Source organism: Columba livia, chromosome 1, assembly GCF_036013475.1.
Source record: "Columba livia isolate bColLiv1 breed racing homer chromosome 1, bColLiv1.pat.W.v2, whole genome shotgun sequence".
Classification (NCBI taxonomy): Eukaryota; Metazoa; Chordata; class Aves; order Columbiformes; family Columbidae; genus Columba; species Columba livia.
This window is the reverse complement of record NC_088602.1, coordinates 192,129,200-192,141,870: the sequence shown is the minus strand read 5'-3', so window position 1 is coordinate 192,141,870 and position 12,671 is coordinate 192,129,200. Positions and strand designations below refer to the sequence as shown.

General features: G+C 37.8%; 1 protein-coding gene across 5 annotated transcripts in view; it reads right to left on the bottom strand.

Moving 5' to 3' along the window:
- Positions 1 to 10,538: 10,538 nt before the first annotated feature.
- Positions 10,539 to 12,671, bottom strand: part of BRD1 (bromodomain containing 1) — a 61,911-nt gene continuing 59,778 nt past the window's right edge. For all 5 annotated transcript variants that reach the window (XM_065048942.1, XM_065048941.1, XM_065048944.1 and 2 more), the window contains one exon: positions 10,539 to 12,428. In XM_065048942.1, coding sequence (XP_064905014.1) covers positions 12,245 to 12,428 — 184 coding nt within the window. In that variant the 3' untranslated portion in view covers positions 10,539 to 12,244. The remainder of the gene's footprint in view (positions 12,429 to 12,671) is intronic.

Below are 12,671 nucleotides of genomic sequence, written 5' to 3'. Positions count from 1 at the left end.
ACAGGATGGATGGTTGGGGTAACAGGAGCCCAAGTTCAGTGTTCACAGGATGCAAATGGGACATAGAAGATTCACAGGTAAGCACCTGTGTCAAGTTCAAAGCAGGGCCTTAAATCTGAGCCTCCTGTATCCCATCAGATTGCTCTGACTACAGCACTATTGACTATTTTGAAACGAGGTTAGAGGACTTCTGCCTTAAAAACAGATTAAAAAAAATTATCATAAAAATACATTTGATGCTGATGCAAGATGAAACCAAACTGAAAAACCTCAAACTTTTTGTACTGGATCTGGTGGGAATGGAGTTAACTTCCTTCACAGCAGCCCATATCGTGCTGATTTTTGGATTTGTGGCTCAAACAGTATTGATAACTTCAGTGGCATTTTGGCTGTAGCTGAGCTGTGCTTGCACAGCATCAAGACCTTCTCTGTTTTCCACTCTGCTCCTTCAAGTGCTGGGGCTGGGCAGGATGCTGGGAGAGGCACAGCCAAGACAGCTGACCTGAACTGGCCAAAGGTTTATTGCATATTAATTTATTAAATTCTCTTTATCTCGACCCACAAATTTTCTCACTTCTGCTCTTGCTGTGCCCATCCTGCTGGGAGCGGGGACTGACCGAGCAGCTGTGCGAGCACTCTGCTGCTGGCCGGGGTCAGCACACCACACTTATTTTCCTGGCAAAATTCACTGAGCGACTGAGTTAGTGATTGGTTCCAAATTCATCAGCTGATTAAAAGAGAAGCCCTGATTTGGCAACTGAGGCAGAAGTGTGTTGGTTCAATTTCTAGCTCTGTTCCAGGCTTCCTCTGTGGCCTTGGACAAGTCACTAAATTTCTGTTTCACCCCCTTATCCGCTAGCCAGAGATAACAACACTTCCTATTACATTCTTCTGTTGCACCTGAATTACAGCCAAGCCACAAGAGGGTGTGGGACACAGCACAACACCAGACCAAATGCACACAACAGCAGGGCAAGCAATACCACAAAATACTGAACACAAGTAGTAGAGGTGCATTTCCCTTTAATGACCATTACAAGTACCTTTGTGTAGACCTTCATAATACCACACACACACATAACTGCCTATGCACACATCAAGTATACCTGATAATCTATTGATTAGTTCTGCATACCTGACTCAAGTATGGGGCCATCCCAGCTTGTGTTTCTTGTTGCAGACTTCTATACGCCATCTGAGGAGGATTCCACCTGTGCCGTCAGCTATGGGCAGCATTCACAGGCTGTTGCACAGTTCTGTGTGTGGTCAACATGTGGCCATGTAATCCCAACTAGGAGGCTTTTTTTCTTACCATCCTTTGAGATGCAGAGTTTCTCTCATTCCTTTCAACTAAATAGCTTTCTGCCAACAGGAGGTTGCTATTTTTACCAAAACTAAGGTAATGTCAGCAGCAGCAGCACTAAGCCATGTGTTGCTTTTTGTCTTGCTCTAGAACTGGTTTCCCTCCTGCTCTCATTCAAATTAACAAATGGTCATCTCAACTTAGAGCCATGCAGCCTCTGGCTTCATTTTATAACAGAACCCATGAAGATCAGAAAAGATAGTGGTAATTTGTTTACATGTGCTTGAGTGGACTAATATCTACTGCAAAGATTTTACCTGTTCTCTCACTGCAAACATGACAGCTAAGCAGGCTCAACTTCAGCTTTGTAGCTGTTTTTTGACTTTCCAAAGCTGCTTGTTCTTTAGCTGATATTTGTACAAATACAGCTAACATTAAAGAGACAGCTGAATACAAGAGCTAATATGAACTTCAGACTGTCCCCAAAACTAATTTTTAGGAACACAAGCAGACTTGTGTAGTTCATTAACTACACCTAACCTTAGGACGGATTGAATACATCACTGTCAACTCCAGTAACCTTGAACACAGAAGGCAGTGTCACACTAACTAAGATTAATGAAAATACTGAATGTTAAATGCAAAACAAACCCAAAACTTTTTATTGCTGAAGTGTTAAAATGCTAATGGTTTATTTTTATGCAAGTAGCTTCCATGAAGCATGGGAGATTTGACAGACACTTGGAGCAATTGCAGTAATAAGAGAGTAGCATGAGCAGGGTCTCTGGCACACAAGGCTCTGGAGGTGTCATGGGACTGTCTGCTGCTGCTATTGTCTTTGACCTTAATTTTTTTTCATTCTGACTCTAAACTGAGAACTCTGCCCTCATTTACTACGCAGCCTCCTTTTCCTTGCCTAGAAATTAGGACTTTTAAAATAACAATGGCTTTACTGTTGTTTGACAAATTCAGTTTTATTTGCCTCTTTTTTTTGGTGTTTTCTTGTTGACAGACATAATCTCTGATAAATCAAACAATTCAGTAACATCTCTAACTGCTAACAGGTCTCTCTTACTGCTTATTTTGGTTATAAGTATCTTTCACTCAATTCCAGACGAACTTCTGAAAAAAAAAAGAAAAAAATAACATACTGCTTTACACATTTTTATTTACCTAAAAAGAAATGGGAGCTTTTATACCTATTAATGATATGCCTTGTATAAACACCACCATAACCACCAAAATATTATGAAGTAAATAATAAACAGAATATGAAAGTAAGTGAACAAAAATGAAAGCAAAAAACCCAGTACATTCACTTTTCTCATCTCAGGCACCATTAATTCTGATGGATTATTCTGGTTTTATTTTAACATGTGAATTGGGGGAAGAGGGAGAAAATCATTCACAGTAGAATTAGATTTCTGAAAAATAGCTAAAAAGCTAAAACTAAGTCATATTTACCTGTTATGGGGCAGCTTAACAATCAAGGAGTAGGAATACAGTGCTGAAGAGACCTTCTGGTCCATCAAGGGCAATCACCTGCTATTGAAAACAATTGAGTGTCATAGTTCCTGTCACAAAATTATTAAGCGACCCTTTTTGCTGATTTGTCCAGTTAAATTTTAATGCTCAGTTGCTTCTACCCTACTGCTTCAATGACCACATGTCAAATCCATTGCAGAAAGCTTTCTGTCTTTCTTTGCCCAGGCGTTAGTGCACTGCATGAATCAGAGGGGAAACTGCTGCACAGAGCACCTGGAAAGGGATTATCCAAACTCCAGGATGTCTATTCTCTTCTCTGTAACATCTTGTGATTTTTTCTACTTTTACACTTCTTAACCATGTATTGGTTTGCTGTTATAATACTCATTTTGAGTGAAAGAGAAACAGCTAAGGCAGAATAGAGCTTGACGGTAGCATTAAAAATCAGAATTACGGTAAAAGAAAAACTTGCGGTAAATAAAGCTGGCCCTTTTTCTTTTCAAGTGATCTTTGGTTTACAACATACAATGATGTTGTCTTAATTATTTTCATTATAAAATGGTACATACAAATGTACTGAAGAGAAAACCTTAAGAAGAAGCACTTCAGGAACACCATCATAATTTTATTTTCTTTTTAATGAGTACTGAGAAAAGAACAGAAGATATGATTGGTTTCCTCACAACTGCCTACTCTCCCCAAGGCGCCTCCTAATTTAAACTAATTTAAAGTGTTACAAAACCTTTGTGAACTCTGCACACTGAAAAATTAGATGACGTTCAGGAAGAAGGTAAATGATATCTTGGGCTGCTTTAGACAAAATATTGCCAGCAGGTCAAGGGAGGAGATCCTTCCTCTCTGCTCAGTGCTGCTGAGGCCACCCCTGGAGAGCTGTGTCTGGTTCTGGGCTCCCCAGCATGGCAGAGACCTGGGCACACTGGAGAGAGTCCAACAAAGGGCCATAACGATGAATAGGGGACTGGAGCATCAGTCCATGAGGAAAGTCTGAGAGAGCTGGGACTGTTCAACCTGGAGAAGGAGGGTCTTCTCAATTTATATAAACATTGGAAGGGAGGGTGTGAAGAAAGCAGAGCCAGGCTCTTGATGGTGGTGCCCAGTGACAGACCAAAGGCAACAGGCAAAAACGGAAACACAGGAGGTTCCCTCTGAATATTGGGAAGCAATTTTTTACTGCACAGGTTGCCCAGAGATGTTGTGGACTCTCTGTCCATGGAGAAGTTCAAAAGCTGTTTGGACATGGTCCTGGGCAACTGATTCTAGGTGCCCCTGCTGGAGCAGAGGGTTGGACCAGATGAGCTCCAGAGGTCCCTGCAAATCTCAACCATTCTGCGGTTCTGTGATATTATAAGCATATACCATGTTTTTAGCAGTTTGACACAATCCTCCACTCCCCATCCCTAAATCTCTGAGTCAAAAGTTCCAGCACCAAGAAAGAGAGCTAATCTTGTGCACAGTAATATGCAAAATCCAGGAAATCTTTCACTGTCAGATCTACTCTGTTCAAAGGCCAAAAGTGAAACTTTTTCAGTGTATCTACTCAGTATTAGGTGCCTCAATTTTACCCTTCCTTACTTTACACTGCTGACATCCCACAGCTGGGGAAGTAAACTGAATAGCAATCACAGATGTGATTTGTAAACCTAATAGTCAGCAGAAGGGTGTAAAAGAGACTTTGTAACTGTTAAGAGCATGTATGGCAGTGTACCAAATGAAAAGAGGTAAAGGCTCAACAGTACTGTCTGTCAACAAACTAAAGCTATGAGATATAACTTTATGCTTAGAACATTTTGAGAAGCCTGTTCTGATCCAGATTAGTTTACCAGATGAGTAAATTCTAAGAACGCTTAAGAAGAACGAAGAAGTCTGGAATGGATTAACTTAAGAGATGCCTTTATGCGTTCTTTTGGATGAAAGTGTTAGTCTTTTTCCCAAAACAACTACCATAGAATTTGGGTGAAACCCTTTGGGTACAGGGAGCCATGCACAGGGCTGCTCGATCCTACTTAGTACCAAAGGCTATAAACATTTCATTACCTATTAAAGACCAACTAAGACTAATTTATTAACAAACACCTCAACACTTTTATAGCAGTTGAGGTATTAAAAACAACTAACTAATAATCACATTCAAGATAAACACAGGAATTTTAAGAGATCTTATAAAGTTAGTCTGTTTAAGGATCTTTGAAGGAAAAAAGGAGTAATGGAAACTTAAAAAAACACCCCCAATTTCTGAGTTTCTAGAATCCAACACAAAATGTATACGCACATTTCTTCTTCCAGTCAGACACTACAAAAAGCCTTTTTTCTACACTGCTGATATCCCCTCTTAGACCAATTTTTTTGTTAAAAGCTAGGACTATGTTACAATGTAATAAAAATGCACCAAAGCCCCATATTTTTCTCAGCTGGAAACACCTGCTGACAAGTACTGTAATAGGCATTTTCTGAAGAAATAAATATCTGGGGAAAGAAGCAGACATTTATGCAGCAAATTAGATTATCTTGGTTCAAATTATTTGAAGTTGATCTGAAAAACTGATCTTCATACTTCATTAGCATCTTACCGGTATCTTGTATACATTCTTCCTATAATCTTCGCCTGGTAGAAGTTCAGAAGAGTAACTTCATTTTTTTTTCTAAAATATGTAAATTAAGGACCATCAGTTGCACCATCAAAAATCTAGAAGTTACAGAAAAGGCATAAAATTCAGATTACTAGTTAGACTCCTGTACTACCTGACTGTAGTTTTACTTGCTTTCTGTTTATCTTGTAAGAATCATCTTCCTTGTGCACAAACAACTATTTCCACTGAAAGGAAAGAAAAAAGGAGACAATTTTAATACAGGTCTTTACTTTCTAAAAGAACTACTGCCCATCACCTTGTCCTGGTGTGGACAAATAACATCTCTAATTCCAAGTTCTCCCTGGGCTGGGAAAAAAACAAACAAACAAACTAAAACCCTACTAGTATTCTAGCACCACATTTTATGGCTAAGTCAGTGAAGTCTACATGTCAGTCTGTGAAGAAACTAATTCTAGGATGTCAATATCAGAGATAGAAAAGTCACACCAAGTCAGAAGCAAAGTCAAAGAACTACTAAAGCAAAACTAAATTTTATTCAAAACATAGATATAGACACACACCAAAAGATTTAGACTCGCATTGAGGAGTTTTGAAGGGCTATTTAGCATAAAAGCATTAAATACCATTATTCACGAATGTGCAGATCCAAAAGTTGGACTATTGAAAATGTTCCCCCAGCTCCACATCAAACCATTGACAATTACTTTGTGAACTGCTACAGTTTATTCTAGGTGATAATTTTCTTGTTTGCCTAAAAAAATAATGAAGAACATCAAAAGCATTGGTGAGGTCAAAAGTAATTCCAACTGTTACTACCCCTTTTATGCACTATTAGGACTGATATCCTATCCTACACAATACATATTTTGAAATTAACTGAAAATTAAGTTCTCCATAAACTGTAACTACTTATAAATCCAGTTTGTATCTTTCTAAGTAGAAAAGTAGGAAAACACTGTTGCCCTCTCTCTTCCCATGTCTCAGCTATTACCTTATTATCCAGCCACTGTTGCTTCTCTCACCATGTCCTTGCAGTGGCTTCATCTTTAGCAAAAGTGGGAGACAATGCTCCAAATTCCCCTTTTTAAATGGAGACACTATCTTAGCACTTCTCTGGTTCTTTCAAAAGGCCCAAAATACTTCATGAGTTCATTAAAATTACTCATCTTTTTCCTGAAGTTCTCCACTTACTTGAGCATGAGCATCAAGCCCTGTAGAATGAATAGATTTGGAAGACATTGTCAACTTTTTATCAAACACTAGGACGGTGAAAAAATGAACTGCCATAATCTCAGAACAATTCTCTTTGTGAAGAATGAAGCAAAGAAATCAATCAAAATAACTCAAATCCTTCATCATCTTTCTATCACCTATTAGCAACTCTGTTTTCCCATTAAATGACAGGCATAAATTTTAATTTTTCCTTCTTGTATTTTCCATGTATTTCCATGTATTTTCTGTTTTGTTTCATGCTGTAAGAGTGTGAAAATTTCTGTCTTCATCGAGCGGAGTAAGGAGGAGTGAAGGACTGCGTACACATACGCAGGCACATCGCCAGAAGAGTCAGAGGCCATGAATGCATTGCAAAGAGCAAGTTTTATTTTGGTTACCTCTCTACTGGGGGATCTCCAAGGTCGCACCTGAGCTCCCATGCAGAGGTGACACAGGCAGGGATGCAGGCGCTGCTCAGTTCAGCCCTGCTGGAAGATCCCTGGGCCTGCTGAGCTCACCTGTATGTCAAGGCTTCAGGCCGGCGCAGCCTCCTGCTCCTTCTCACAACAAAGCAGGAATCTCAGACACAGCGATGAGGTGTCTAGAGTTTCTCACAGGCCTATGTTATCTAACACAGAGGTTCTACTCATCAAGCACACAAGGTCAGTAAAACAATTAGTGTGATGTATGTGCTTTTTCTACAGACAGGCAAGTCACTTGAGCGTATTTACATTTAACCAACCTCCTCGCCAAATCTTCTGCTATATTCCCATACAAGGACACAAAGACTGAACATAGATGAGGAAGATGAGAGCTCTAATAACCAGTAACCAGTCTTCTTAGACTAAACCAAATCTTCGTAACGTAGGGCTGTTGCCAGGGAAGTTGAATAGAGAACAGTTACATCTCCCTGGGGTTCACAAAGTGAAGGCCTTCATGTGGAGAATGGCTCCAGACAGCTTAGGCAAGACCAAAAATGTGCTAAAATGCAGATTTAATGGGCAGGGGGGAAATGTATCAATGTGTTCGCTCACTGTATAAAGAGAAGCAATCGGAGACCATATGTGGAAACTACTCACATTACCCCAGACCTCTTTGTACACCCAGACATTAGCCCAGAAAACTAAAATGTCCCTGGTTTGCTGACAGTGCTGACTTGTTGCACTGAAGACATCAAAACAGACGAACAAAAAACAAGCTGAGCTTGGAGGAACTGTGAAAAAAAAACAGAAGCAGCGAAGCAGCGGTTTGACCAGAGAACTGTTTTCCAAGATATGCGATATCACTGGGATTAATTTCAAAATTTTAAAGAATAATTAAATTTAAATTTTTAAGAAGTCCTTTTCTGTCCCTTCTTCATGTAGTATCAGCAGAAGATAAAGCAAGGTGACTGCAAACTGCAGTGTTAGATCTGTAACACCATGGAAATGATCAAAAAGGGGCTTGAATAACCTTGAAGTACAGCTGCTGAAATCTTGCATTTTCCTCCCTGAGCAGCAGAGATTTGATAGCAGGTTCTGTGCACAGGCAATAAAAGAAAGCTGAAGAAGCAGGAAGATAAAGTTACAGCCCCTTCCCATCAAATACCAATTTCCAATAAAGATTTTAAAAAGCTTAATCAATTTCATGCTACTTCAAATGAATATTTTCAAACTTCCGTTAGCTTGAATTTACTTTTTTCTTCTACCTTATAAGAGAAAATTTAGAGGAAATAAATAATTCAAGGAAGAACTGGTAAACTAGGTGAATCGTAATAACTGAATTATGTTACACAACAATGTAAACAAGCTAAGCAAAAGCTGTGAGGTAGAATGTGGACAGTGGATGCTTCCTCCAGTCACATTTCACTCCTTGTGTTACAGACTTACAGAGGAGAAAAAAAAACAAAACATGTTTTCCTTATATATAGATCACAACATTTACCCACAGGATCACATGTCAGAGCTTAGTTATCTAATTATTTCGTGAATATCCTCAGAACAACCCTCCTTTCCCAGCCTGCAGGACAGCATGATTATCTCACCTCACACCCTGACCTCCAAACTTGAGTATTTGTTTCTAAATGCTGTGTGGTCGACTTGCACTGCATTACCAGCAGCAAGCAGCTCTGAGTCATTTTCTGTTTACAATGCTACAGAATGCACTCGTAGCAGTACACCTCTGGAAAGAAAAATAATCAGCTAAACAGAAGTGCAAAATGTTACTTGCCTGTCACTAGCAATCAGACACAAAGAGCCAGAGCTGTTTGACATACTAGCTTTACAGTTAAAAATAAGTACCCACACCAGCCCACTTGCAGCCAGAACACAGAAAGCTACTTTTGATGGACTACAAACAACAGAAGCCTAAAGGACTGTTTACCAGCAAGCAGTTTTAGTAGCAGCATTTTTTTAAAAAAATATTAAATATTTGCCAGTGTTGATGGTCTGTGTGCATTGCTCCCTCTAGTGTAAAAAATACAAAATCACAATAAAAAAAAAATTACTGACTTTGCTAACAAACTTGTTGGATTTGGATTTTTTTGTCTTTTTTTTTTTAAGTCATTCTCTATCCACATTTTTTCATGAAATATTTATAACATGATTTCTCACATTTTAATACAAGTTTTACCTCAGCTTCAGCTTCTTGATGTGGGACTCTCACACTTTATTAGCAGGAAATGATCATGACCGAATGGCGTAGTGAACGTACAAATCTACACCCTGTATTTTCTGTGGTAACGCTTCCCAAGAAACGGGTGTGAACACTGTGTTTTTCTGTTCTCCTCCACTAAAATACCAATTTCCACTCTATACGTTACAGTTATTAATGGCGCCACAGAAGAACTTGGTCTAAAATGTAGTAAAAGACATCCTGATCTACACATATTCATCTGAACACTGTACCAGGTTAGGCCCTAGAATTTGGAAACAGACTTCCTTTTCTAAATAGGTAAAAGAATCCCTTAAAACCACGTAAGTCACACTGAAGACTGAGAAGTCTGAGAAATTATTTTAGACTTTAACCCAACCTGAAGAGCCACTGGATGATACTTCGGCACAAGAGAGCAGTAACAGCCATGGCCACGGCTGCAGCCTCCTCTAGGATGGTATTGGGGAGGAATTCCTGGGACAGTTTCCATCACACGTACAAGAGAAAAACAACTTCCCTTCATGTCAGTTTCCTCAAAATAATATGCAGTGCTGTTTGTTAGGATGCTTAACAGGCTTGTTTTAATCAGTGAAGTTTTCCAGCTCAGAATTCTCTGAAGTACACACAGGCACCTGGAAGATCAAGGCAGCAAATTTACATTCTTGGAGAACTGATGGAGCTGTTTCTGAAGACAAAAGCCAGAAAACGAAACTTGGAAGTCTCAGCAAAATCCAAACTAAAGCCTTCACTGAAGACGTGACTAAACAATTTGTTGCAGAATAATTAAAGCTCCGCTTTTCTTTTCAAAAAAGGAGCTAGCTCCTTATCCTCCTTCCTATTCAAAGTAGTTAAGAACTTGGTGAAGTCTTCTAGTGAATCATTTTGAAGTCATTACAGTTCTATTTAATGCAAACAACTGAATTAACATTTTATTTTTCTACCTGATTTGCCTGTTGCTTTGATTACAGCCACATACCTCCATGACCATCTCTACAGGGTACCTGCCATCACTGCTCCCCCTAAAGCTGAGTTTACTGTCAAGACTGAGAAACCTATTTGCTTGATCATTTGTGAAATTTATCCAACTCATCTGTAGTTAAATATTACAGTCCATCATAGGCAACTGGACACAGCTATTGCAGCTTGCTAGGATACCTACCAGGTGGAGTAAGGATGACACTGCATCCTGCAGCAAGAAAACAATCAGGTTCTTGAACTAGCGCCTCTGTAACAGCTCAGTCATGGGGTAAGAAAATGGGCTCTACAGCAAAATCTCAGGGGCTAAATTCAGGACAAAATTAACAGTTGAGAAAGAAATTTTATTTCAAGCTTCTAAGGGGGTATTACAAACAAGAGAGAATAAAAACATTAAAAACTATTTAAAAAGTAATTGTCCCTTTAAAATAAAGATTCAAGCAAGTTTAACAATGAAGTATGCTATTCAATGAAGTGTTTTTTTTAAAAAAAAAAGATTTTAAAAGTATTGGTTTTGCTGTATTTGCTAATCCTTTATAAAAAAGCTGGGCATAAATACTTCGTGCATTCATATGCATTATTTGGTGTTTCATATTATATAACTTGGTACAGTATTTAAGATATCACTGCAAAAGAGTTCAAACAGTGCATTTATAAATAATGGAGTCATTATAAATCACATTGCAAACATACCTTGCCATTTTCATTGTTACAAATTCAGTATCTCAGTGAAGGTAGGAATAAAGTAGCTACAACAATCAATATCTTGACTTTATTTTTTTTCTTTTTAATATAAAAATGCAGTTCTGGAAACCCACCCTCCTTCTTCCCCCTGCCCAAACATAATGCTTTACTTCTTAAAAATAAAAATAAAGTACTAATTCTATATACATCACATGTACCATACAAAAATGTATCCAAAGTTTCTATTGCTACCAAAGTGTTCTAAATTAAAAGTTACATAAATCTCATTGGAAACAAAAGATTACAAGTTACAAAAAAAATCAAATTACACACAAACCATCAAGTTATTTTATACAATTTCCAATACATTTTTCTCCCAAAGCAAGTTGTCTTCTCATGTGCCTGTATAAAAATGCATATCAATATATTTGTCAATTTTATTTTTCATTATAAAGCAAATTAATACATTTTCTACAATAAATAAAACACAGGGAGGCACACATAACAAAATCAAATCAATGGGAGATAAATGGGATATGGTTTTGAAAGAAATAATGTGCTTGCAGGCTTTAAGCCAGGTTTGTTCAAAACAAAAACAATCTTGTTATTTTGAGCAACAAATGGAGTGTTTTTGGTGATTTGCAAGTGATGTACATAGTATAATTTTTTCTTGATGTCTTTCTCACAAAGTACCCTCCAAAATAATGCAACTGCCTTTCTTAAAATACATATTTGTAATTGTAAATTTACATCAATCTTAAATACGTGGTACTTTGTGCAAAGAGCAACAATTTACACAAACATTCAGAAGTCTTTTTCAGAAGCTACAGACCAAGGAAGAAATGATATAAGCAGCACCATAACGTATATGATTCAGGCAAACATATATTTGATGCCATTTTGATATTACGCTTTAAGATCCACTAAACACCTTAAGCTGGAAGATGGTGCTTAGGTAACTTAACCTCAGAAAGAAAGAAAAATAAAAAGCATGGAAACAAAACCCAATTCCCTCCCCAGCAAAATTATAAAAGGAATTAAAGAGCTACTTCTAAAATCAGAATAAGTTAAGTGTTGAATATACATTTATGTACAATTATGAACACTATGAACAAGACATTTTAACAGGTTTAGTGGAAAATCCTCCAAACTACAACACGATAAAATCATTAATCAATATGGCAATGGTGATTTAGAAGAATTGCTCAATATTTCAAGTTTGCAGAACTCAGCCACTGAATCAACAATTAAGGGGTTATATCTTCAATACATTCTTTTAGACAAAGAGGTTCATATTAGTAGAGTTCAAGTCTGTGTGGTGTTTTTCATGCCTTGGTAGAATCTGTTAGTCAATGTCACTGAAGTCACTGACTGGTTCTCCATGGACTCGACTCAGGTGATTCATAGCACGATCAAAAGCAATTCTTACTGCTTTTCGTATGCTTGAGTTACGTCCTTCCATCATCTTTAACTTGTCTATGGTCTCATCTATCCCAAGGGGAACCATTTTGGATTTGGGAAGCCACTGCCTGTATGAAACGGGAAAAATAAGTATGTTAAATATAGAATAAAATTCAAAAGCTTGTTCAGAAATGTCAGGGCTGCTATATTGTGTTTCTCATATAGTAGATCAGCTTTACTATCTTAAATAAGTGATAAATTCCTTTTAAGATAATACTTACTTGCCTTAAATATTTTAAAACCACAAAAATTAAGAAAGTCTCTTCCACAAAACTAAGAATACATTGCAATTATATTATACTTATTTAATG